The sequence below is a fragment of the Callospermophilus lateralis genome, chromosome 4 (assembly GCF_048772815.1).
Source record: "Callospermophilus lateralis isolate mCalLat2 chromosome 4, mCalLat2.hap1, whole genome shotgun sequence".
Taxonomy (NCBI): domain Eukaryota; kingdom Metazoa; phylum Chordata; class Mammalia; order Rodentia; family Sciuridae; genus Callospermophilus; species Callospermophilus lateralis.
The window spans coordinates 139346399-139372861 of record NC_135308.1 but is presented as its reverse complement, the minus strand read 5'-3'; the positions used below and the strand labels follow the sequence as shown (position 1 = coordinate 139372861).

The 26463-nt window shown below is 36.5% G+C and overlaps 1 protein-coding gene across 1 annotated transcript in view; it reads left to right on the top strand.

The window, feature by feature from the left end:
* Nucleotides 1-409: 409 nt before the first annotated feature.
* Nucleotides 410-26463, top strand: part of Epyc (epiphycan) — a 39577-nt gene continuing 13523 nt past the window's right edge. The window contains exon 1 of the mRNA XM_076853202.1: nt 410-574. Coding sequence (XP_076709317.1) covers nt 410-574 — 165 coding nt within the window. The remainder of the gene's footprint in view (nt 575-26463) is intronic.

The following is a 26463-nucleotide window of genomic DNA, read 5'->3' as shown; positions in this document are numbered from 1 at the left end:
CTTCATCATCAACTCTATATCCCAGAGTTGAGGAGTCTTAATGCTTATGAAATGATAAAACTCTTGAAATACTGTAAAGTATTTAATGAATAAGTGTCTCACAATCTTTCTCCATCCTATTTTCTCCATATCTTAAAATCAGTCTTTCTACAATTGAAAAATCCACTGTGAAAATGTAATTTTTTGAATTAATTTGAACAGCTGGTACCAGTGGTCCTCCAAAGCCATCCAATTTCATGTATTATGTTTATAAATTGTTTATAAATTATCCATATAAAGAAAGCAACCAGCTTGAGCTCCTTGATGCTGACATTGATTTATCATTTCTATTTGGTACAAACCCTTTCAAAGCTATTATCAATTAAATATTTATGCATTTTAATATTTTATGACTAGGAGAATTTAAAAGATGAAAATGTTAGCAAGATTTGTTCTGGGACTTGTCATCTTTGATGTTGCTGTGCCTGCCCCAACTCCAGAGCCCATCAACTATGACTCAGAAACCTATGATGCCACCTTGGAAGACCTGGAAACCTTATACAATTATGAACACCTTCCTATTGATCAAGTAGAGGTAATTGGTTGTTCCCACCCTTGAGACTTGTAAAGGCATCAAATGAGGGATGATTGAGGTTGTTCTCTTCAAATAGATTTGTGCTAATTTTTAAGTGGAGAAGTTTTATCTTAATAATTTCATAGGAATATTTTCCATAGAATATATTCACTCTTTTAGGATTAGCACTGGGACAGTCTTGGTTTCTTGCAATTTACTCTCTTTTCTTCAAATCTTCTCACTAAATATTTTTTAAAAGGAGTTTCTGTCACATTATAATAGAACAAACTGGAAGAAAAGATAGTAAGCCAGGGTAAGAAGAGTTACAATAACATACATGCAGTTTAGAGGAGAGTTTGGAGCAAAGAAGTTGTGAGACTAAAACAAATGAGAAAATAAAAAAGAAACAGAGAAAGGCCCATGGTTTGGAACTACATTGCCTCCCAGGAGTATGTGCTTCTCTGAATGATTGACCATCTCCCCCCAAATCGTGTAGGTGCTAGCTAGGTTGCAACCCACTGCGTAAATCTGATGTGACATGTTATAATTAATTTCTGGACTTTTTGCATAACTGAAGGATACAGGATAATTATTGTGAATCAGAAAGCAAACAGACCTTGAAATCCTGGAGTATGATTAATGTTCAGCATTGACAAAAACTATCATTAAACAACAAGGGGAATTACATCACCTTTAAAGAATCATAACACAATGTGGGCAGTTTTTCAAGTGTACATCTTAGAAAAATTACTTTTAATAACACGGGATAAAATATTTTAAAAAATCATCATGTTTAACTTACACAGAACTTAGATTTATCTTTATAAAAGAGATAATACAGATTTTCAACATTGTTTATGTTGCCTTGTAAAGTGAGTCAGATTTTCACAATATGATGATCTTATGAGTCATCTTATTTTTCTTTTCTCTCCCTCTCTCTCTCTCTTTCTCTTCCTCCTTCTCTGTTCCTTTCATTCTGATTATTATTGCTCCTACCCGATCTTTATCTCTTAGGTCTCTTTCCTTTTCTTAATAAAACTTTACGTTCAAAAACAGATCAATTTTCATCTGTATATTTGATTGTGATTCTTTTTTTACCCTAAATATTTATTAATACTCTTCCCTGTTGAATTCACTTCACCATTTGGTTTCTCTTATGTCAAAGTGCTTTATGAGATTTATGGTCATTACCACCAATCTTTCTCTATGTGGCTTCTATATCTCTAACCTAAGGCATCAATGTGGAGTCAATGTAGTCAACTCATCTGTCTTGCTCCTTTATAATTATTCATTTAAAAAATCCTTCAGTGCATGTATACATTTATTGACCAAATTAAATATTTTACTTCTAATTTATTCACCTTTCTACAGAAAAAGTAAGCCATAAGTTCAAAGAGGTTTGTTTGATGGTTACTATTAATAGATCCTTTATTTTGAGTAGAGATGAGAAGTGGATTCAAGGTTTCTATTTGTTTGTTTCAGTAGACCAAATGCACAATAGAAGAAATACTGCTTGGGACCAAAGTTTTCTAGACAAAATTGGGGAACAGTTGAGCTTTGCCTTCAGAACTTTTTAACCCGTTCCTTGCCTTGCTATCAAGATCAATTTTATTGCCCATGAAGCCTCAGATATTCTCAGGAGGTACTGTTGTTTTTGCTGCTATCAAAAAATTGAAGCTAATAAACATATCTATACAAAGAAAATTATTATAGGCCTTTTCCTTGGTATTTACATATTCTGAAATAACAAATTCCTGCAGGATACTAAATATGTGGCAGTGTATCATTACATGCCCCAGTCCATACCCTGTACAAACATCCCTAAATTGGCACAGAATTCTTCCTAGAAAATCCTAGCTCTAGTAAAATTTAGTAACCTTAATAGTTGAGGGCTCTAGACTGTCATAATAATTCCTTATGGCCAAACAAAATATATTATTTATTCTTGACTTAATCCCTTATGGTGAATTCATCAACAGAAAACTGGTTTATAGAAAAATAATGACCTAGATCTAGATATGAATATACAAATACTATAATAAAAATAATGTATTTTTTTTAAAAAAAAACTATACATGTTTTTAAATGGAAACTCGAATTTTAAAAATCTTACAAAAAGCAACCAAACCTCTCACCCACTACCTATGGAAAACAATAGAAAAGCAATATGTCAAAGTACATAAATGACTTGCAGAACAAAATTTAGAACTTCAGTTTATATATTGACAAAGTATTAATATATATTGTTTTGTAGGCAAAAAGCTAGTATAAAATTCCATATGGAAGACTGTGAAATAAAGCCAATGTATGTAATCATATGGATAGATTCTAGAACCTAGAATTCCTATCATGAATTTCTTGAATCTAGTCTTAGAAATCCATTTTTCTGTCTCCTGGGAAGCTAATTTATCTCATCTTTAGGAATTAAGGCTATTTGTTTCAGATATTCTTGATCCTATATGAAACTTCTGCCTCAATATGACAATATGCCCATATTCAGTACAGTTGGTGAAGAAAGTCATGGTAAATAAAGCACATGGGAAATGATGGGATTATCATAGTGTTTCGTTTTTATCCTCAATGTCAAAGGTATATTTCTGCCTATTTGAGCCTTGAATTTATCTTATCGATAGAAAATGAACCTTATATGCTAAAATTGTTAATTAATGGGATAACTGAAAAATGCTTCTAAAATATATTCCAGTTTTTTTCTTATACATTATAAGACTTGGTATCTCAGGCCAAAGTAGTAGGTAGGCCCTTTGGTTTAGGCATTGGCTGATTAATCCTTAAGACCTTTGAAATATATCATAGGCAGAATTCTAAGATGTCCCTTAAGAAAGCATATCCTATGGTGTGTCTATTTCTTATGTAGTACTTAGTATCATGGAAACATTGAGATTTACAACTTGTAATTAGGATATGTTCATGTTGGAGTTGAATTTAAGAAACAGAGATTACCTAGGTGGGCCTGACATACTCATGAGCCCTTTAAGTAAGCACCTGATATCAGGGACAAAATCCAAAGCACAAGAAAGAAAGACATTATTTCTGGCTTTGGAGTTGGATAGATTGAGGAAAAAAAAGTAAAGAGTGCAGAAGGCTTTTAGATGATGGAATAAAATTGATAGGCAGCCATCCTATCTGGACCATAGTTCTAGAGATAGAGGAAAGATAGAGAATTCTACATATCATCTTAGCCATGGATATCAACTTAATTTGGGCCTTTTGAGATCCTGAACAGGCCATCCCAAGACTTCTGACCCACAGAAATTGTGAGCTAAAAAAATAGAAATAGTTGTATGCTGCTGAATTTATAGCAATTTGTTATGCAGTAGTAGTAAATTAATATACCATGCAATAACTTAAATTTTTCTCAAAATCAAATTTTAATTATACTACTCCAAGTTTGTTGCTTGAGAGCCCAGTAATTTAAACTAGTCAAAAGGACAAAAACCTATTAGCACCCCAAAACCACTGTTAGAATCTCAATTGAGGTTTTCTGATTTCTGTTGGTAGTGGTATATTCATTACCATATCAGTTGGCAGGAAAAGCCAGTGAAGTATTACATTCTTTAAAAATTGTATGCAGCCATAGTATGCAGACTACTTAATGATTTCTAATAAAACATGGATTCATTGAATTATTAGTTAAATTCCAGCTTTAGAATCAACAATTCCATTATAGTGCTGTATACTACTCAGTGGATAAATTTACTGGTATGCAGGAATTGGTTACAGATGATATGATCAAAATATAAACTCTCTTTCTGACAAACAATCCTGAGTGAACACTTATTATGTGTTAGGTACTATTTGGCATTACACGTTATCTCATTTATCACATAAAATTATTAAGTGCTGCCATTATTCCCTTAGATGAGGATATTTAAAATAAGAGGAATTAAGTAACTTAATTAAGATTAAGCATAAATGATATACAGTCATGGTGATACAGCCTTCTTATATCAGAGCATAATTTCCTAGCAGGGTAATGAAAGTTGCATTATCCTCCCTCCAATTTCTACCATTTAAAATTGCTCTTTTAACTTGAAATTTATTTTAATTGAACTGAATGCCGTGTAGTTTAACATTCCTAAAAGAGAAAGAAGAGCATTCTGCTCTGTGTGCATAACATGAACTAGAAGTAATCTTTTCAGATAACTGACACTATTATCTAATTATTGTAAGAAGGAATGACTTAAGACTACTTCATTATGAATAATTATGAATAGGCATTCTCCAAGATACATTTAAGTTCTGGAAAATGACCTAAGTGATCTAAGGAAACACTATTTTTTTCTATTTGTCTTAAGGGGTTTGTCAAAAGTCATATTTTTCAAAAGTCAATAATCTTTGAGTGGTTTAAGTTGAGATTGTGCTTTTGATGGAGGAGATTCTCTGCTGATTCCATTTTCTTTGTTTAGCTTATGGGATGTTGATAGTCCATTTCTCTTAGGTTGGAGAGGGCTTCAAATTGTTTACTAAGAAAACGACTGGATGTGCCCATGAGTAGTGTCTTTTCCCAGCAGTGTGCTCAATGCCAATATTAAAATTTACGGAGCTCTTCTGAGAGATGTGCACTAACATTTCTCCAGAACAATTTCCTTGACTCCATACAATGAAACTTCTCCTCAACCATACTACATTCACCTAGCCTTATATAGTTACTTTTATTTAATTTCACCTATAGTATTCCTATGTCTTCAGTAAACATCAAGAAATGTTTTACTATGGAGCCCTATGGAGCACTCAATTATATGCATGGTAACGGAGGTAGAGGGTGTTTGTTTTGGGGGCTCTGTATCATGTAACCAATTGTGCTTGTCATTTTACCTTGCCTTTTCAGGAATCTGGAGCCCAATTTTTACTTCATTCTTCCTTAGTTTCATACAAAGTCCTCCACTTTTGTTTTCTTACCACCCTCAGTTCTCATGAATAGTTTTTGAAGCATTATCTTAAGTTATTTTATAACTGACCCATGTACTTCCTAGAATATGCTATGGTATGCATTCACAAGTAAATAACAATAATGATATATAAAGGAACTTTAATAAAAAATTGCTATAGGAAATTTATCGCATGAGGGATGTTTTTCTGGCTGATACCCCTCCACTGATCTTCAAATTGAGGCCAAATTTTCTTCTTCATGAAGAGAACAAGTGAATAGATGGTGTAAAAGCATCCTTATAAAAAATTACATTTGAAAAAATACCACTGGGATATGATGAAGCTATGTAAGTTTCTTCAAAGGGATGCAAATGAATTTGACACAGTTTTAAGAATGGGAGAGAACTCAATGAAATCCATTGTACCAACCAATAACTGAGGAATGGTCCCTTTTTTTCCTGTGATCATTGTAATGTGGTATCACTAAAATGATCTTATTGGTTCACTGTAATACCAGAAATTGCTTAAGAAGAATCAAGCTAATTCTGGAATATTTATAATTCCAAAGTTCATTTTACATGATTACATATAAAAAGGATGTTCACTTGAGAGTTTATGAATGTAATAAATTCATATAGAGCTTTATTAAAATTAAATCACAATATCAACACTTACCTCTATGCTTTAAGAACAGAAGTACTTAAATTACTAATATTTCTACTATTTTTTCCTGGGTGACAAAGGTTATATAGTACTTTTATTTAGAATTTTATCTCACTTTGGCCAATATGTATAGTGTATTTTAACATATCAAACATATGGTTTGCATGTCAGGCACCTCGTAATGGAGGGAGAAATTTTAACTCTTATCAATCTGTATTAAATATTGTTTTCTGAATACAGTGAAAAATAAAAGCTAATCTCTCATCATTAAAGATACTGTGGAGGAAGTGAGAAAAGAATTTTGTTAATGCACTTTTTTTTTTTTTTTTTTTTTTTAGAGAGAGGGAGAGAGAGAGAATTTTTTAATTTTTTTTTTTTTTAGTTTTCGGTGGACACAACATCTTTGTTTGTATGTGGTGCTGAGGATCGAACCCTGGCCACACGCATGCCAGGCGAGCGCACTACTTCTTGAGCCACATCCCCAGCCCCTGTTGATGCACTTTTAATATTGCTCTCTGATAGACCTTCCATGTGACTGTTTTAAAAACATTTGATTCTTATTTTAAACTATTTGAAAACTTTAAAAATGAAGCAACAAAGAACATACAATAATGAAGGCCCATTGAGGGGGGGACACTGAAAACTTTTTCAGTGACCGCTTTGTATTTGTATTATATGCTATTTATGAGAAAATAATCATAAGTGAATTCACACTAACCCTGGAAAGAAGACATTGTTTACCTAGTTATTAAGAATGAATGAGGACCATAACTTTATTCAAGGTTATTCAGCTAGTCAGTTTCACAGTAAAATTTAGGCCAGATTTTTTTTTTTTTCACTCCAAAGCAGACTTTGACATTTAAAGCCTCCATTATTTTTCTGCCTTTTTTTCCCTGTAATGTTGACATCTCTTAACTGTCTCCAATATTAAGATTTATTTTCTCTGAAATTATGCAATATAATTTCTAGCAATCAGAAAACAGCAATTTTCAAGTGATTTTAATTGATACAATATGGAAAGATCCTTTAGCTGTCAGATTATTTGAGAGGTAAGATGGTCATTCAAAACTTTATGTGGTCTTGTCAGAAATAGGGCACAATCTTTGCCAAACACATTCTTTTTCTCCATTTTCAAGATAAAATAGAAAATAAAATACAACTTTTATGGCCAGGTGTTCATGGCCACATACTTTTAAATCACTAATATAGATCACTCAAATAAATTTGAGCACCACTTTCATGTTTAAAGCAGAATTCCATGTGCTTAACATAATTACATGCCACATGCAAAACTCATAAGAGTACACCTTTAGTAACCTTGGCTGAATAGTATAGAGCCTTTTAACAGCTTCAAAGCCAATTGTTGGTACAATGGTAACAATGAGGAATAGTTTCAAGACTTATTCAACTGAGTAAAACAATTTGGAAAAACAGTTAAATTCAAAATTTCATTACTTTAAGAAAAACCTTGGTCTGAACTTAAGTTAACCTGCAAATGATACAAAGGGTTTCAAATACTTTCCCCCCAATAATAAATAAATACAATGGAAAACAGACTTCTAATTTATTTATTTAAGTACTTATTTATTCATTTATTTAATGTTATCTGCTAAAGACTTGAGCATACTGGTCAGGAATTTTACTAGCATGATGGTTGTCCTCAACTAAATAAGTAGGTGAAGATATTTGTTTCTAAATCTGACTTTGCCTGGGCAAGCAGACTGTTAACATGTACAATGTACAGAATGGCAGGAAAAACGATTGCATTGGGTGTAATCCATTTCTTTGTTGGAAACCTTCTGTCACAGTGCTGAGTAACACAGGCTCTGGAATCAGAGTCCATAAATGTGGGTCCAAGCGGATCACACCAACTATGTGACCTCAGACAAGTCATACAACCACTTTGAGCCTTGGCTTCCTATTTATAACACACTTTTTAAGGATTAAATAAGATAAGCATGCTAGCTGTTTAATACAGGGCTTGCTTTAATATGTAAGTAACTTTCCAGTGGAATCATTCAATTAACAGCCACTGAAGCTTACACACTGGTGATGACAAATGCCTTAATGGATGGGGTGGGATTTTAGCCACCAGGAAAGAGAACCTCCCTTTGTGTTTAAGTTCAGTTTAGAATTTAGCAATCTCCTGCTGAGAGCCAGGTTTTGGGGTGGATTCATTAGATCAAGTCCCTCTTATTATTCTCTACTCTCAGTCTATTAGCCTTTGTTTTAATACAATGGAGGAAATGGGAAAATGATACATGTAAAATGCACATACTCAAGCAAGATATAATTATGTATTGGAATATTTATAAGGGTTCACTCAAAATATGCATGCTGGGGAATTATGTCCCTGAATCTCTCACTAGTCAAAGACATGATATCTAATCTGAGACATGAAGAATTTTGCTTGTGTGTTTATCTCCCACCTTCTCTAAATATAGCATTTAAGGGCACTTTGCAGAAACACATGTTGTAATATATACACAAATACATAAAGATAAAAATATAAATATGAATTCAATGGATTTATTATAAAAACAACAGAGAAAGTATAATACTATAGACCATATTGTATTATATCTCAGCAATATAATAATTTACATTATATATTACATGTTATATCACATCATGAGATGACAAAAGGAAATTAATTATGAAAGAAAAGCAAGGGAAAATAAAATTTGGGACCATAACATGAAGCCAATAGTCAGGCACATATTAAAATGCATACTTTTTTATATTGTGACCCATATAGTATATATATATATACTATTGAAGTTTTTATAGGAAATAAGTGTTATACTTTAAGGGACACACTTCAGCTATGCCTTGCCTCATTTCAGGATTGTTTGAGATGAATGAAACTTAGACAAATAGATCTCAAAATATACCCCTTAATATTGATAAAGGCTAGCTTGAAATATATGACATAAGTGCAAAGCAAGTATGGACTTCTCAATAGAAATCAAACTCCCATCAGTGGGAGAAAGTGCTGATCAACCATGGGTCTCAGGACAAAACCTGTCCCAGTAAATCTACTACATGGGATGTGTTCTTGGCAGGCAGGCAATTTGCCCAAAAAGGAAGATGAACCGCATAGTCATTCTTTTTCCTTGATGCCCTATTCTCCAGGACGATGTTCTATCAAGGCGTTAGGCTCAGCCACTAAGTCCAGAGGGGCTTTCCCTTCCAAAAGAGGAAATCAGACCATTTTTAGGATAGTCATGTTCCCACATTCATGACCTAGGCCCATACCTATCACAATTCTTAAGTATGAACATTTTGATTCCAGAAGATTTTGAAATAGATCACAGAACATATCAATGAATCTATCTCAAAGTCCTCTCTGTCCACAAGGTTAAGAGTTCACTCTTTCAGTGTAAGTTCTACATACAATTATAATGAGACAAAAAGAGCCCATGAGAAGTTCTGCAATGAAATAAAATGCTAAAAAATATTTCATTATAATTTCAGAAATGGAAAGATAACACAAATTTATAAATTAACCTCTACCTCTATAAAGTTTTTGAGGAGAGACTAAAGACTACAGATTAATGCTTGTCATGGTTTGAGTGTATCCTCAAAAGAATTCCTATGTTGATAGTTGCATGAGAGACTTTAAAGAGGTGAGGCCCAGTGGAGGACAGTTAGATCACTGAAGGTGCTGCCCTCAGAAGGAACTAATCTAGTCCTTGTGAGATCTTGGTTAGTTGTCACAAGAAAATTTTTATAAAAATGCACAACATGTTCCTTCATGGTCTCCCTGGCTTCCTGACTCACCATGTGATCTCTTTCTTTTGCACATGCTCCAAGTGTAATACCATTCAACCTCCAGGACCCTCACCAGAGATCAAGGATATAGGGTCTCTTATTCTTGAACTTTCAACGTCCAAAACTGTGAACTAAATAAACCTAGCTTCTTTTTTTTTTTTTTTTTTTTTTTGTTTTTTTTTGTTTTTTTTTGTTTTTTTTTTTTTTATTGTTGGTTGTTCAAAACATTACATAGTTCTTGATATATCATATTTCACACTTTGATTCAAGTGGGTTATGAACTCCCATTTTTACTCCGTTTACAAATTGCAGAATCACATCAGTTACACTTCCATTGATTTATATATTGCCATACTAGGGTCTGTTGTATTCTGCTGCCTTTCCTATCCGCTACTACCCCCCTCCCCTCCCCTCCCCTCCCCTCTTCTCTCTCTACCCACTCTACTGCAGTTCATATCTCCCCCTTGTATTATTTTTCCCTTTCCCCTCGTTACCTCTTGTATGTAATTTTGTATAACCCTGAGGGTCTCCTTCCATTTCCATGCAATTTCCCTTCTCCCTCCCTTTCCCTCCCACCTCTCGTCCCTGTTTAATGTTAATCTTCTTCTCATGCTCTTCGTCCCTACTCTGTTCTTAGTTACTCTTCTTATATCAAAGAAGACATTTGGCATTTGTTTTTTAGGGATTGGCTGGCTTCACTCAGCATAATCTGCTCTAATGCCATCCATTTCCCTCCAAATTCTATGATTTTGTCATTTCTTAATGCAGAGTAATATTCCATTGTGTATAAATGCCACATTTTTTTTATCCATTCGTCTATTGAAGGGCATCTAGGTTGGTTCCACAGTCTTGCTATTGTGAATTGTGCTGCTATGAACATCGATGTAGCAGTGTCCCTGTAGCATGCTCTATTTAGGTCTTTAGGGAATAGACCGAGAAGGGGAATAGTTGGGTCAAATGGTGGTTCCATTCCCAACTTTCCAAGAAATCTCCATACTGCTTTCCAGATTGGCTGCACCAATTTGCAGTCCCACCAACAATGAACAAGTGTACCCTTTTCCCCACATCCTCGCCAGCACTTGTTGTTGTTTGACTTCCTAATGGCTGCCAATCTTACTGGAGTGAGATGGTATCTTAGGGTGGTTTTGATTTGCATTTCTCTGACTGCTAGAGATGGTGAGCATTTTTTCATGTACTTGTTGATTGATTGTATGTCCTCCTCTGAGAAGTGTCTGTTCATGTCTTTGGCCCATTTGTTGATTGGGTTATTTGTTATCTTGTTGTCTAATTTTTTGAGTTCTTTGTATACTCTGGATATTAGGGCTCTATCTGAAGTGTGAGGAGTAAAGATTTGTTCCCAGGATGTAGGCTCCCTATTTACCTCTCTTGTTGTTTCTTTTGCTGAGAAAAAACTTTTTAGTTTGAGTAAGTCCCATTTGTTGATTCTAGTTATTAACTGTTGTGCTATGGGTGTCCTATTGAGGAATTTGGAGCCCGACCCCACAGTATGTAGATCGTAGCCGACTTTTTCTTCTATCAGACGCCGTGTCTCTGATTTGATATCAAGCTCCTTGATCCATTTTGAGTTAACTTTAGTGCATGGCGAGAGAAAGGGATTCAGTTTCATTTTGTTGCATATGGATTTCCAGTTTTCCCAGCACCATTTGTTGAAGATGCTATCCTTCCTCCATTGCATGCTTTTAGCCCCTTTATCAAATATAAGATAGTTGTAGTTTTGTGGGTTGGTTTCTGTGTCCTCTATTCTGTACCATTGGTCCACCCGCCTGTTTTGGTACCAGTACCATGCTGTTTTTGTTACTATTGCTCTGTAGTATAGTTTGAAGTCTGGTATCGCTATACCGCCTGATTCACCCTTCCTGCTTAGCATTGTTTTTGCTATTCTGGGTCTTTTATTTTTCCATATGAATTTCATGATTACTTTCTCTATTTCTATAAGAAATGCCATTGGGATTTTGATTGGTATTGCATTAAACCTATAGAGAACTTTTGGTAATATTGTCATTTTGATGATGTTAGTTCTGCCTATCCATGAACAGGGTATATTTTTCCATCTTCTAAGATCCTCTTCTATTTCTCTCTTTAGGGTTCTGTAGTTTTCATTGTATAAGTCTTTCACCTCTTTTGTTAGGTTGATTCCTAAGTATTTTATTTTTTGGGGGGATATTGTGAATGGAGTGGTTGTCCTCATTTCCATTTCAGAGGATTTGTCGCTGATATACAGGAATGCCTTTGATTTATGTGTGTTGATTTTATATCCTGCCACTTTACTGAATTCATTTATTAGCTCTAATAGTTTCTTTGTAGACCCTTTTGGGTCTGCTAGGTATAGAATCATGTCATCTGCAAATAGTGATAATTTAAGTTCTTCTTTTCCTATTTTTATGCCTTTAATTTCTTTCGTCTGTCTAATTGCTCTGGCCAGTGATTCGATAACTATGTTGAACAGAAGTGGTGAGAGAGGGCATCCCTGTCTTGTTCCAGATTTTAGAGGGAATGCCTTCAATTTTTCTCCATTCAGAATGATGCTAGCCTGAGGTTTAGCATAGATTGCTTTTACAATGTTGAGGTAAGTTCCTGTTATCCCTAGTTTTTCTAGCGTTTTGAACATAAAGGGATGCTGTACTTTGTCGAATGCTTTTTCTGCATCTATTGAGATGATCATATGGTTCTTATTTTTAAGTCTATTGATGTGGTGAATAACATTAATTGATTTCCGTATATTGAACCAGCCTTGCATCCCAGGGATGAATCCTACTTGATCATGGTGCACAATTTTTTTGATATGTTTTTGAATCCGATTTGCCAAAATTTTATTGAGGATTTTTGCATCTAGGTTCATTAGAGATATTGGTCTGTAGTTTTCTTTCTTTGAAGTGTCTTTGTCTGGTTTAGGAATCAGGGTGATGTTGGCCTCGTAGAAAGAATTTGGAAGTTCTCCCTCTTTTTCTATTTCCTGAAATAGCTTGAAAAGTATTGGTGTTAGTTCCTCTTTAAAGGTTTTGTAAAACTCTGCTGTATACCCATCCGGTCCTGGGCTTTTCTTAGTTGGTAGTCTTTTGATGGTTTCTTCTATTTCCTCAATTGATATTGGTCTGTTTAGGTTGTCTATATCCTCCTGCCTTAATCTGGGCAGATCATATGACTTAAGAAATTTATCGATGCCTTCACTATCTTCTATTTTATTGGAGTATAAGGATTCAAAATAGTTTCTGATTATCTTCTGTATTTCTGAAGTGTCTGTTGTGATATTGCCTTTTTCATCCCGTATGCTAGTCATTTGATTTCTCTCTCTTCTTCTCTTCGTTAGCATGGCTAAGGGTCTGTCGATTTTATTTATTTTTTCAAAGAACCAACTTTTAGTTTTGTCAATCTTTTCAATTGTTTCTTTTGTTTCGATTTCATTAATTTCAGCTCTGATTTTAATAATTTCTTGCCTTCTACTTCTTTTGCTGTTGTTTTGCTCTTCTTTTTCTAGGATTTTGAGATGGAGTATGAGATCATTTATTTGTTGGTTTTTTCTTTTTTTAAGGAATGAACTCCAAGCAATGAATTTTCCTCTTAGAACTGCTTTTAATGTGTCCCATAGATTCCGATATGTTGTGTCTGTGCTTTCATTTATCTCTAAGAATTTTTTAATTTCCTCCTTGATGTCTTCTATAACCCATTGATCATTTAGTAACCAATTGTTCATTCTCCAAGTGATGCATGTTTTTTCCTTCCTTCTTTTATCGTTGATTTTCAGTTTCATTCCATTATGATCAGATAAGATGCATGGTATTATCTCCACTCCTTTATATTGTCTAAGAGTTGCCCTGTGACATAATATATGATCTATTTTTGAGAAGGATCCATGTGCTGCTGAGAAAAAAGTGTAACTGCTTGATGTTGGGTGGTATATTCTATATATATCAATTAAGTCTAGGTTATTAATTGTGTTATTGAGTTCTATAGTTTCCTTATTCAACTTTTGTTTGGAAGATCTGTCTAGTGGTGAGAGAGGTGTGTTGAAGTCTCCCATGATTATTGTATGTTGGTCTATTAGACTCTTAAACTTAAGAAGAGTTTGTTTGATGAACATAGCTGCACCATTGTTTGGGGCATATATATTTATGATAGTTATGTCTTGTTGGTGTATGGTTCCCTTGAGCAGTATGTAGTGTCCCTCTTTATCCCTTTTGATTAACTTTGGCTTGAAATCTATTTTATTTGATATGAGTATGGACACTCCTGCTTGTTTTCTAAGTCCATATGAGTGATATGATTTTTCCCAACCTTTCACCTTCAGTCTATGTATGTCTTTTCCTATCAAATGCGTCTCCTGTAGGCAGCATATTGTTGGGTCTTGTTTTGTGATCCATTCTACTAGTCTGTGTCTCTTGATTGGTGAGTTTAAGCCATTAACATTTAGGGTTATTATTGAGATATGGGTTGTTCTTCCAGCCATAATTGTTTATTTATGTTACTAAACATGGTTTGTTTTCCTTTTTTGATTATTTCCCCCCCTTTACTGTCCTACCTCCCACTGTTGGTATTCATTGTTATTTTCCATTTCCTCTTCCTGTAATGTTTTGCCGAGGATGTTTTGAAGACATGGTTTTCTAGCTGCAAATTCTTTTAACTTTTGTTTATCGTGGAAGGTTTTAATTTCATCTTCCATCCTGAAGCTTAATTTCGCTGGATACATGATTCTTGGTTGGAACCCATTTTCTTTCAGTTTTTGAAATATGTGATTCCAGGATCTTCTAGCTTTCAGAGTCTGTGTTGAAAGATCAGCTGTTATCCTGATTGGTTTACCCCTAAATGTAATCTGCTTCCTTTCTCTTGTAGCTTTTAAAATTCTCTCCTTATTCTGTATGTTGGGCATCTTCATTATAATGTGTCTAGGTGTGGATCTCTTATGATTTTGCACATTCGGCGTCCTGTATGCTTCTAGGATTTGGGATTCTGTCTCATTCTTCAAGTCTGGGAAGTTTTCTCGTATTATTTCATTGAATAGGTGGTTCATTCCTTTGGTTTGGACCTCTATACCTTCCTGTATCCCAATGACTCTTAAGTTTGGTCTCTTTATATTATCCCATATTTCTTGGATGTTCTGCTCATGGTTTCTTAACAGTTTTGCTGAGCTATCTATGTTCTTTTCAAGTTGAAATACTTTGTCTTCATTGTCTGATGTTCTATCTTCTAAGTGTTCTACTCTGCTGGTAGTATTCTCAATTGAGTTTTTAAGTTGGTTTATTGCTTCCTGCATTTCTAGGATTTCTGTTTGTTTGTTTTTTATTACCTCTATCTCCCTGTATAGTTGATCTTTTGCTTCCTGGATTTGTTTATGTAATACATTGTCAAAGTGGTCGAAATGATCTTTCATTGTCTGATTTTGCTGTCTAATGTCTTCCTTGAGACTCCAGATCATTTGCAGCATGTATATCCTGAATTCTTTATCTGACATTCCATCTGCTGCAGCTATAACCTCTTCTAAAGTTGAGTTGACCTGCATTGCTTGTGGTCCTTTCTTTCCTTGTCTTTTCATATTGCTCGTGTTTCTTTCTGCTTAGTGAAACTATTGTGTTTTTGAAATTTTTCCCCCTATATATTTATATTGCTCTTGTATAGTTGAAAAGTCTCCCTTGCAGGGGCGGGCGGCAGCTCTGCTCCTCCTCCAATTGGGGTGATCTATCTACCACGCTGGTGGGCCGCTGGGACTGTTCTGCCGGTCGGTCGCAGGTCTGCCTACCTTGGAGGCACGGGCAGCGGCTCTGCTCTGCCCTTCCTCCTATTGGTGTGACGTGTCTACCACGTCACCACGTCCGTGAACCCCTGGGCCTGTTCCACCAGTTAGTCGCGGATCTGACTACCTTGCAGGTGTGGGAGGCGGCTCTGCTCTGCCCCTTCTCCAATTGGGTTGTCGTGACTACCACCCCGGCAGGTCGCTGTGCCTGTTCTGGGCGCGGGCTGCGGCTCTGCTCTGCCCCTACTCCAAATGGAGTGATGTGACTGCCACGCTGGCGGGCCGCTGGGCCTGATCCAGGCTCGGGGAGCGGCTCTGCTCTGCCCCTCCCCCAAGTGGTGTGATGTGTCTACCACGCCGGCAGGCCGCTGGGGCTGTTCTGCCAGACTGTCACAGGCCTGCCTACCTTGCGGACGCGGGTGGAGGATCTGCTTTCCCCCTACTCCAATTGGGGATTCTTGACAACCACGCCGGCGGGTCGCTGGGCCTATTCCGGGCTCTGGCAGCGGCTCTGTTCGGCCCCTGCTAGAGCCGGAGCGATGCGACACCACGCCGGCGGGTCTCTGGACCTGCTCCGGGCGCAGGCGGGGGCTCTGTTCGGCCCCCGCTCCAGCCGGAGCAACGCGACACCACGCCGGCGGGTCGCTGGGCCTGTTCCGGGCACAGGCGGCGGCTCTGATCGGCCCCTGCTCCAGCCGGAGCGACGTGACACCACGCCGGCGGGTCGCTGGGCCTGCTCCGGGCCCCAGCGGCGGCTCTGTTTGGCCCCTGCTCTAGCCAGAGCGACGCGACACCACGCCGGCGGGTCGCTGTGCCTGTTCCGGGCTCTGGCGGCGGCTCTGTTCGGCCCCTGCTCTAGCCGGAGCGACGCGACACCACGCCGGCGGGTCGCTGTGCCTGTTCCGGGCTCTGGCGGCGGCTCTGTTCGGCCCCTGCTCTAGCCGGAGCGACGCGACACCACGCCGGCGGGTCGCTGTGCCTGTTCCGGGCTCTGGCGGCGGCTCTGTTCGGCCCCTGCTCTAGCCGGGGCGACGCGACACCACGCCGGCAGGTCGCTGGGCCTGTTCCGGGCTCTGGCGGCGGCTCTGCTCCGCCCCTCTGGCCTTCACAGTATTCAGCAGGACCCGGACCGAGAGACAGTTTCCGCGGGATCTTTATCCCTGGGCCAGAGCAGTTCCGGGAGCCAGAATCCGGCCTCTCCGGACTTGGTGCATGCTCCGACAGGAGCAGGCTCCAAGAAGCAGTTTCCGCGGGTTCTATAGCCCTGGGCCAGAGCAGCTCCGGTAGCCGGAGCTCCGCCGCTCCGGGCTCAGTGCGTGTTCTGATAGGAGCAGGCTCCAAGAAGCAGTTTCCGCGTGTTATTTAGCACTAAGTCTGAGCAATTTGTCTGCGAGACGCAGACAATTGTCAGCCTGAAATTACCTCTTCTATAGCTGAAAGAGCTGCAATCAGTCAAAAACAAGGATGGTGACGTCAGCTCTCCAAGATGGTGGCCGCTGGCTTCCTCCGTGGTCTGACCGGTGTGGAGAACCGAACTGGACCGTTTCCTTCCCCGTCTCCAACCCAGAATTCAGCTCCGAGCTCAGCAAATGCCTAGCTGGCAGGAGCCCGCAGAATCAGCATCGCTGTATCTCTGCGCCACCAGCCCGTCGTTTCCCAGTGCGCTCCGCAGACTCCAGCTGCAGGGCGATCTGCCGAACAATAAGCGCTCCGTACGGACAAATCGCTCGCTTTTGAGCCCCTGAAGCTGATCCTCGTGCGATGAAAATCCTTCCACTAGGTTTTGGAGCACCCCAATTTTGCTGGAAATTCCTAACCAGATAGCTTTTAGCCGTTCTAACTCATCATTTTCCCTCACAGTGACGCAGTACTCGGAGTTACTGCACTCCCTTCGCGGCCATCTTCCTTCTCCCCTAGCTTCTTTAATATCACTCAACCTCAAGTATTTTGTTATAGCAATGAAAAACAGACTAATACATCTTGCAAATATACTAATTTTGTACAGATCTTAAAGGGTTTGGGTAAAAAAAATTAGATTTCTTGCCTTATATACTTCTTGCCTATATAATTCCTCTTCCTCAATTCCTTTGCTTCATCTCAGTTGGATGGATCCTTAGTGCTTCGGTCAAGCTGAATTCTTTTAGTAACTACTATCTGAGTAGATTCCTACAGTTATAGTTCATTCAATGGTACACAAATTGTATTACTTCATTACCAAGTTGTCTATAACCTTCATATTTGAAGCCTTAACCATACACACAATATTATCATAACATGAACCCTACCCTTATCATTATAAAGGACAAATTATTCTTTATTCCCTAAAATAGTTATATTTAGGCAAAATTATATTCCCAGAAACCAGTAGATAGTATAGCCAGAGAACCAAGAAGAGACTTTATGAAACCTGAAGAAAGTCAGAAGACACACACAAAAAATCTCGGTTTAGCTTCATTCAGATGTTGATCAGTTCATATCCATTGCCTCTGTCCACAACCCATACACTCAACAAACTTTGGTTAAACACTGTGTTATCATTTATTTTGACTTCCCCAAAGTTTGTTGAGTGTATGGGTTTTGGACAGAGGCAATGCTCTTTAAGTGTCATTCCTGACCAGGAAGACCTGCATTACCTGAGAGCTAGTTAGAAATGCCAAAACTCAGGTCCCACTGCAGACCAAGGAATGAAGCTTGATATGGTACCCAGTGACCAGCGATTTACCAAGGGCTCCAGGTCCTTTTGATCAACCCTAATTGAAAAACACTGAACTTCCTAGGAACCCCCACCCTGATTTGACAACATTATCTCTCTTCTTTTAGAGTAGCACTCGAGTTCTTCCTGATTTCTAACAATGTATAAATATATAATGGTGACAATCCAGTCACCAGATCTTACCTGAAGATTCTTTTTCTTTCTGCATATCCCAAGTCTTTGAATTCCCAATTTCCTGGCAAGTCCTGTGTTTCTGGCACCTGAGGCTGCATTGAGTGTGTATTCTATCAGGTGACAGACTCATGGTCAAGAACTTTCAGCCAAGAGCATTCTCTAGATGGACATGATGGCTTTCACACTTGCCTACCTACCAAACATGTACCCCATTTTTCATGCTTTCTTTTTCTTTTTCTTTTTTTTTCAGCTAGGGATTCAACCTCAGCAGATTCCTGAATAAAGATGCTGTTGGTATTTCTAAAGCCAATGCCTTGGGGAGAACTAATGAAAAACAACCCTCTACTACATTCTCATCAAGTCTTTTCTAAGAATTTCTATGTCCCAACATTTAATTAGCGTTTCTATCTGCCACCCCCCATCCTATTCTGTAGAATAAGTCACTTCTCTGTTGTAATTATTCTCTTCCTTGGCTACATATTTGAGTCACTTTTAGAGCATTTAGGAATCTGAAGACCTAATCCACATCCCAGAACATTGAAACCAGAATATTTCTAGATGAGACCCAGGTTTGTGTTTGATTTCCTACAGTTGTTCTTTTAGTGTCACTTAACTGAACTTTTACAAATTCCTAAGATGCATCTTAATTCAGACATTTACTTTTCTAGTTCTGTTTGCTAGGTAGGAGCCTTCCTTTCTTTCATTTTCTCTTGTGTTCTTGGTCAACACCTTTTTTCTTCTAATAAAGTCCTTTAGATGTTGTCTTGTGGCACCTTCTCTAGAGAAAGTATAGTTGAGAATATGCCAAAAGTTTTGTTATTAAAAAATAGGAAATTCTGATATACCTAAGTAAGATAATTCTTCTTCTATGTATTTTCTCATTGGTCTAATTTCTAGTCCAGGATTGGACTACCATTGTCCTGCCTAGTCCTCCATTAATCTGAGCAATTTCCATTGAATCTGCCTTATTCACCAAATTCTTCTTCTTACATCCCTAGGGCAAGTTCTAGTAAATCTTGCCTTGAGTTTCCTAAAGACAGTGAGACTTATCCTGTGTTGTTTAAGATTCACATCTTTACAAAGGTATTGAAATAACTCAACAAATTATTGCTTGGTGATGGTTTTTATCTATCAAGTTGTATAATTTTTGGCTTGTAATATCAAGATGGCCAATGAGAGATGCAGAAGGGTGAACCAAAAAAGAAAATCACAGTGCTATCATACCAATCTCCCTTTTAATGTTCAAGGTGGGTTATAAAGAGTTAAAAGGTATTAATGCAAATATATAGTATATACTCCATTCCTTGACACATTTCACACACAAACACAAAACAAAACAACAACAACAAAAACCCAACAAAATATAAACAAGGAACATGCATCTAAAAGGTAGTAAGAAGGGTAGATGAATCCTTTCAAATGTATTCTCCTTGGAGTTATGATATAAAACTCTGATTAAAGACATAAAACTGAAAACAAATCAAGGCTAATGCATTAAGGATATTTAAAAAAATATCTTCCAGTATAACTACATTGAATCTGAAACAAAATAAAGAGAAAATAGAGAATAAAGGGATTAGTACATTTAGGTACCAGAAAGAAAAATGGAAGGTCCCAAAGGCTAATGTTGTCAAGGCCAATAAATCACTATTCAGCAATCTTCATTCGTTGGCAGAGTGATTTCTTTCACGCTAACGACTGCAAAAATTTCTAATAGTCAATAAATGCAGAGATTCTGATCCCTTTGTAAAATAACCCTTCTTTTGCCTCATGGTATCATAGGACTGATTATTATCTAGAGTCCTTTCTTTGTTCTGTTATATTTTGTGCCTCAGTGAAGGCTATGTCAGGAGGAACAATTTGCTTTGTGTTAGAATTGGAAAGATTGAAACTTAAAATGTTTTTAAATTACACCATCAGAAATAAGAGTTGAAGTTTGGAAGTTTCCAAATACATTGGTTTTTCAGTCCAACTTTTTGTTTTCAATTACTGTGACTGACTCCTTCCTTTACCCCTATCTTAATGAGGTTACTGATTTTAGCCTACAATAAATTGTCTAAATTGTCCTCTTGGCATCCTCACTTGAGGAACAAGGGCAATAAGCGGACAAGGGAACATGATCTGCCTCTACTATTAGATAATTTTTCTAAAGCATTTGCCAAAGTGCCCTACTGATATTCTTTGGAGACATTCAATTAGAAATAGATAATATATTTTGAGAGAACTAAGATATTAGTAACATTTTAAATTTCTAGAGCCTAAGAAGATGATGGTGAATGGAGTGCTGAAAAAATCTGGGATTAAAGTGAAGTTGAAAATGTTTTGGGCAATTAAAAATGGAATATTACCATTTTCTGACAGCAATGAAAAAGAATAAGAAAATAAACATGTGTGCATGCATACACACACACACACACACACACACACACACAATACTGAGGTCCCAAAGAGATCAAAATTAGAGGATATGAGTAAATGAAACCTTTAAGTGAGCTATTATTTCTGAATTGAATTTTTCACTCAAACACCACATTTAATACAAAGAAGTATTACATTTTATATTTACAAATTTATGAAGAATATCCATAAATTGAGATAGATTGAAGAAAAAACTAAAAAGAAATCATTTGTGTGTCCTAAATACATGATAATGCTAGGAAGTCAGCATCAAATATTATAATGATTTTATTCTATTTGATGTAAACAAAATCTATTAACTAATTTTTATATTCAACTTGCAGACATTTATTTTATAACTTCACTAATTTTAACTTAAAAATAATATTAATCATAAGTGATAAGATTTAAGAACTGAATTAAAATAATGGTGACTTCAACTTTATGGTATAGTATTTCAGTAAATACTACTCCAAATAGCTAGTACCATAGAACAGTACTTATAGATGAGAAATCAGAGAAGATATATAAAAAAGAGGTGCATTTGTTTTTTTCTACTGTGAATGATATATACTACATAATTCAACCCATAAAATATTAAAAATTATTCTTTCAATGCAAATAGGAGTTGGATAAGAAAAGAAAAATTAGAAGTGTCTATATTCAGACAAGTTACATTAGTACCTTTAATAACTACAAGATATCAGTGACTTAGTATAATAAAATTTTATATCTTTCTAAATCATGACTATCCAGGGAAAGAAAACAGCTTTACTTTGCTTCATGTAGGCATTCAGAGATCTAAACTCCTTTTAGGGTATAACTTGACCATCTTCAACTTCAGATTTCATGGTCCACTTGAAGTCCAATGGTGTAAGGGTATCTTTCACCAACAGATTTAGGGAAGGGAAGTAATGTAGAAAAAGTAAATTTGCTCTTCACTGACTTGTACCAGATATGCCATATCATTTCCTCTTTCATTCAGTTGGTTAGAACTAGCCAAATGACCTAACCTAGATTTAAAGAAAGCAGAACCTGTAATTTAGCTGAATTCTAAGATGGAATGGAATTCTCTAACCCATCACATTGAACCAAATTGCAGTTCCATTCTGAGACAATATTCATTTCTCATAAAAATAAGATAAAGTCATTACAGATTCTGATTGTATTTTTTAATCATCCTAGGTCAACATTAAAACATATTTTTTATCATACTTTCCAATTTCAGGGAACAACCAAGTGCCTAGTGTACCATACCCCAGGGCTACATGGCCTTGGTAGGGTTTTTAACCTTCAGGTTTAGCAACTGAATTCTATGCACACAATCAATTGTGATTGGATAAGATTCTAGGTTTATGAATGGTAACAACCAAGAATAATATTAATCATAAAATACAAACAGTAAAGTCCACTTGTGAATTTATCATGTGAATAGGCATTTCCCAAATAGGACAATGTTCACTTGTTCTCAGAATGAAGAGATATGAAAAGCTGGATTATTCAGTAAAATTTTACTTGGCTGAGTACAGAATGAATTTCAGTGAAGCCTTTCTTCTCTGTGTCAGAGATGATATCCTTAGTATATTGTTCATGTTCAATAGATTTCATATTTTTTTCCTCCAGACAGTGCTGGCCACAATAACAAACTACTTTTCCATAAGCCAATTTTTCTAGGCTTCATTCTCTTCAGTTTACTTTTTCTTTCTTCAGCTGTGTTATCATCACTAATGCCCTGGAGACAAGCATTAAGAAATAGCTTCCATGGGCCTGGCAAGGGTCATTTCCTTTCATGGTGTAACTCATGAGATCAATTTTCCATCATAAGAACAACTTAAATTAACTTCAGATTCTTCGGTTAGGGATGTCGGGGTGACTCTATTCTTGATCTTAATTGTATCTACATTAAAACATACTGTATATTTCCTACTGTGATAGGAACAATTATATCCTCATTAATCAACAAATATCAAAGAATTCACAAGATTTTGGTGTATACATGATTTAACGTTCTCTGTCTTTAGGAGCTATCTGGATTGTCTAATTTTCCAATTGTACATACAAGCAAAGGAAAGAGTAAAAGAATGTTTACCATTTCTGACTAAAAAAGTCAAAATTATGGGAATATGGTTGAGACAAAAAGAATATGAAGAAAACAAAGAGAAACGTAGGGAAGGACTGTTAATCGGGTATGGAGTTAGTAGGTCCTAAGGTGTCCTAAGTTGGGGTCATTACCTTAGGACACATTGTACAAGTCCATTGTACCAGTCCAGGGGAACACCCTTTATGTAGAAAACCTCATGAATGATGCCTCTTACAGTTGCACAATGGAGTGATTCTAATCCTAGATGTATAGTTCCATCTTTCCCTCAAATATGCAACATACCTAATCAATATTGTTGGATCCACAGTGGATTGCAAACTAGTTTTATCAAAGGAAGTCACAGCACACCTCTAATTTGCATATGCAATGTTTGTACCTGCAATTAAGGTTCACTGGCAAATGTGGAGACATCTGAGCCATAACTAATCTATTTTCACACTTGCTCTTTCATGTTCCTTTAGTTATAATATTTTCTTACTCTGATTACAAGCAACCTTTTAACGTATTAAAAATTACATTATTTTCTGTACTGATAAGGCAATACTTATCAGGAAGTCTATAATTGCTAGGCACATTGGGGTAAGAGCTGAGAATTTAATGATGAAATAGGAAAAAAAATATCATATTTACCTTCTTGGAGAGATAAATGTTAATTAAATAATCACATATATATATTATATACATATACATATATATGTATATATAAATTCTTTAACAATTAAATTTTACTATATAACAAATAATTCCAAATTTTATTGTCTTAAAATAGTTACTTAGTTCCCATTTCTATAGTTCAGCTATTCAGGCTCTTCTGTGCTTCTGGTTTTGTGGTTGCACTAAGCTCACTCATGTTTCTGCAGTCAGCTGCTGGGTGGATTCAGGACCTGATGGACTGAGTTATCCCCCTCTGGGATATCTTTTCTCTCTACCACACCTTTTCTCACCTTTCAATATTCAGCTTTACCTTATTTCTGTGATAAATGGGAAGAAAGCAAATGGAAATTTGCAATGTTTCAAGAAGTCTCCCCTCAAAACTATCATGACCTCAATATATATTCTGTTGATGAAAACAAGGATGTAAAGTAATTTGCCCAACATCTCAGAGATTAGGCTAGATTCGAATTTACTTAGTCTGTATCCTTCCTCTGAACCAAGATGTGATAGTGGTTATGCAAGGTCATTGTCACTTGTGACTACTAAGAAAAATAAAAAGGCACTGAACAATTTGCCGTGGGGTTGACATGGTCAGTTTTGTCTTTATACAGCTACATTCTCAATGTACATGGGAGAATATCCTACCTTGGTGGAAGTCACTGTTGCTGCATTCCAGGCAAGAAAGGTGGTAATTTAGATTATGGTGATACTGGCAAATGAGGTAAAGAAAAATAATGCTATTAGCATTTAGAAAATAGTAACAACAAGTAACATGGATAACTGGCAGTTACTTAAGCATAGAGCTTTCCATAGACATTGTCTGGTTGATTAGATAATTATAAAGACAGGCAAACTATCCATAATGTACAAATTCACTTATATATTCATAATTGTAGGAATCAAATTGGCTAACTTGAATTCCTTCTTAGTATTTTTTATCATACATACACATTGCATTTCACTGAGATCCTCATTGGGCACTGAGCTAGCTGCACATTAGCAGCTGAGATGAAAAAATCAATAAAATAAACCACACTGAGTTTTATTAATTCAAACACAATACTGAATGGCACAAGCTGTGATTGTCAAAAAAGGGCTTTGGTCCAACAGTAAGTCTATGTTGCAGGGACTTTCGTGAACAAAGCAGTCAGGACGAGGTGCTATTACTGCATGTGTTAGCTTTGCATAGTTTCATTCTAAAATTAAGACAAATAAATTAAGTAGGCTTATTGGTAGTGATAAATGGAGCCAATCAAGTTATTTTTAAACTAAAGTAATTCTAAATATTATTGTCACAATGGTGCTGAGTACTTTTATAGGGATTCTTCTACAGACAACATTGATTATTTAAAAAATAAAATTCTTAAATACTTTTCAGTAATATTGGTAAGAACATAAATATTGCTGATACAAATTGTGGTAGAATATGACACAAGAAATGTAACTGGATTATTTTCTATGGAAAAGTTTGTTTCTTTAGAGGACAAAAATACAGTCTAAGACACTTCAGGGTCTTTTCAGCTTCCTTTACTGAAGATTGGTCTGAGGTATTGGACTATCTATGTGGAGTCCCAGCTGTGCATGGTATAAAAGCTGGAGGTGGGTGGTGTGGGGGACGTGGGGAGACTGAGGACTTCTTTTCTTGGCAATTAGTTCACTAGGCTTATATTTGCTGAGATCTCACTTTGCCCAGGTCACTCTCTCTGGGCTATAATTTTCTTATTTCATGAACACATAATGTGCTCCTAAACATTCTACCCCATAACATGAATTACATTTCTAAAGCCTGGTAAACAAGAAACTAGGAATACAACAATTTGCTGCAAACCACAAACAAATCAAACATACCTTGAGGATACCAAGTCTAACCTACAAGTGCATATTAAAGTCATATGTAGTAAGAACCTTTTTGTATGATGTTTCTAAAGTTCAGAGAAATATAATGGACAGATTAAAAAGTCAATCGCATTGAAGCAATTCAGAATAAAATAAAGAGGTAAAGAAAAGAAGATAGGGAAAAGCTCAACCAATCATGATAATTTATATAAGAGGGTTAATTCTACTTATATTTGAGAATTCACAATTGTAGCTTCAGAAAAAAAGGGTGGAGATGTTTTCTGGTCATTTGTTTTATGTTCAGATTTAGGTGTCTGCATAAAACAGTGTAAGCATAAAAATATGCCACATGGACAGACAGGTGGCCATGATTCCTTGGCTTGATTTGCTTGCATTGCTTCACAACTCATGTCACAGTATGAAGATTGTTAAAAGGGGAAAAGGCAGAAGCCCAAATAACTTCTATTTCATAGTAAGAATAAATGTGTCTGCAATGCAAAAGACTCTCTGGGCATAGTACAATGGGGTTACAGTTCTGCAATTTTGCCGAACTGAAAACACATTCTTTTTCCTTGGTTTTAAAGGTTCACTTTATTTTTAAGCAAGCATGAACAGAACAGTTTCTGATAAACACAAAAGCTGTGTAGCCTCATTATGTTGGATGATAAATGAGATCTTACAGCTTCCCATCAAATCAGTGGAAAAACAATTATCTGTAGAAAGTATGTGCAAACGTTTTTCCCTACAAAGTTAAAGATTCAAGGCAACGTGTCTGGAATGTGCTTCTCCCTTTAGGCTGCCTCCACTCCATCAAACATCTGTCTCAATTTCCGCCCTTGCTGGAGCCTCCTTTTGGTCTCTCTGCAAATCCATTCCTTCTGAATATGCCTCATCCTGACCCTGCTGATGGAAACCATGTGTCTCTGTTTAAGGAGAAGCGCCCAGTCTTCTCAGCTGGAAAT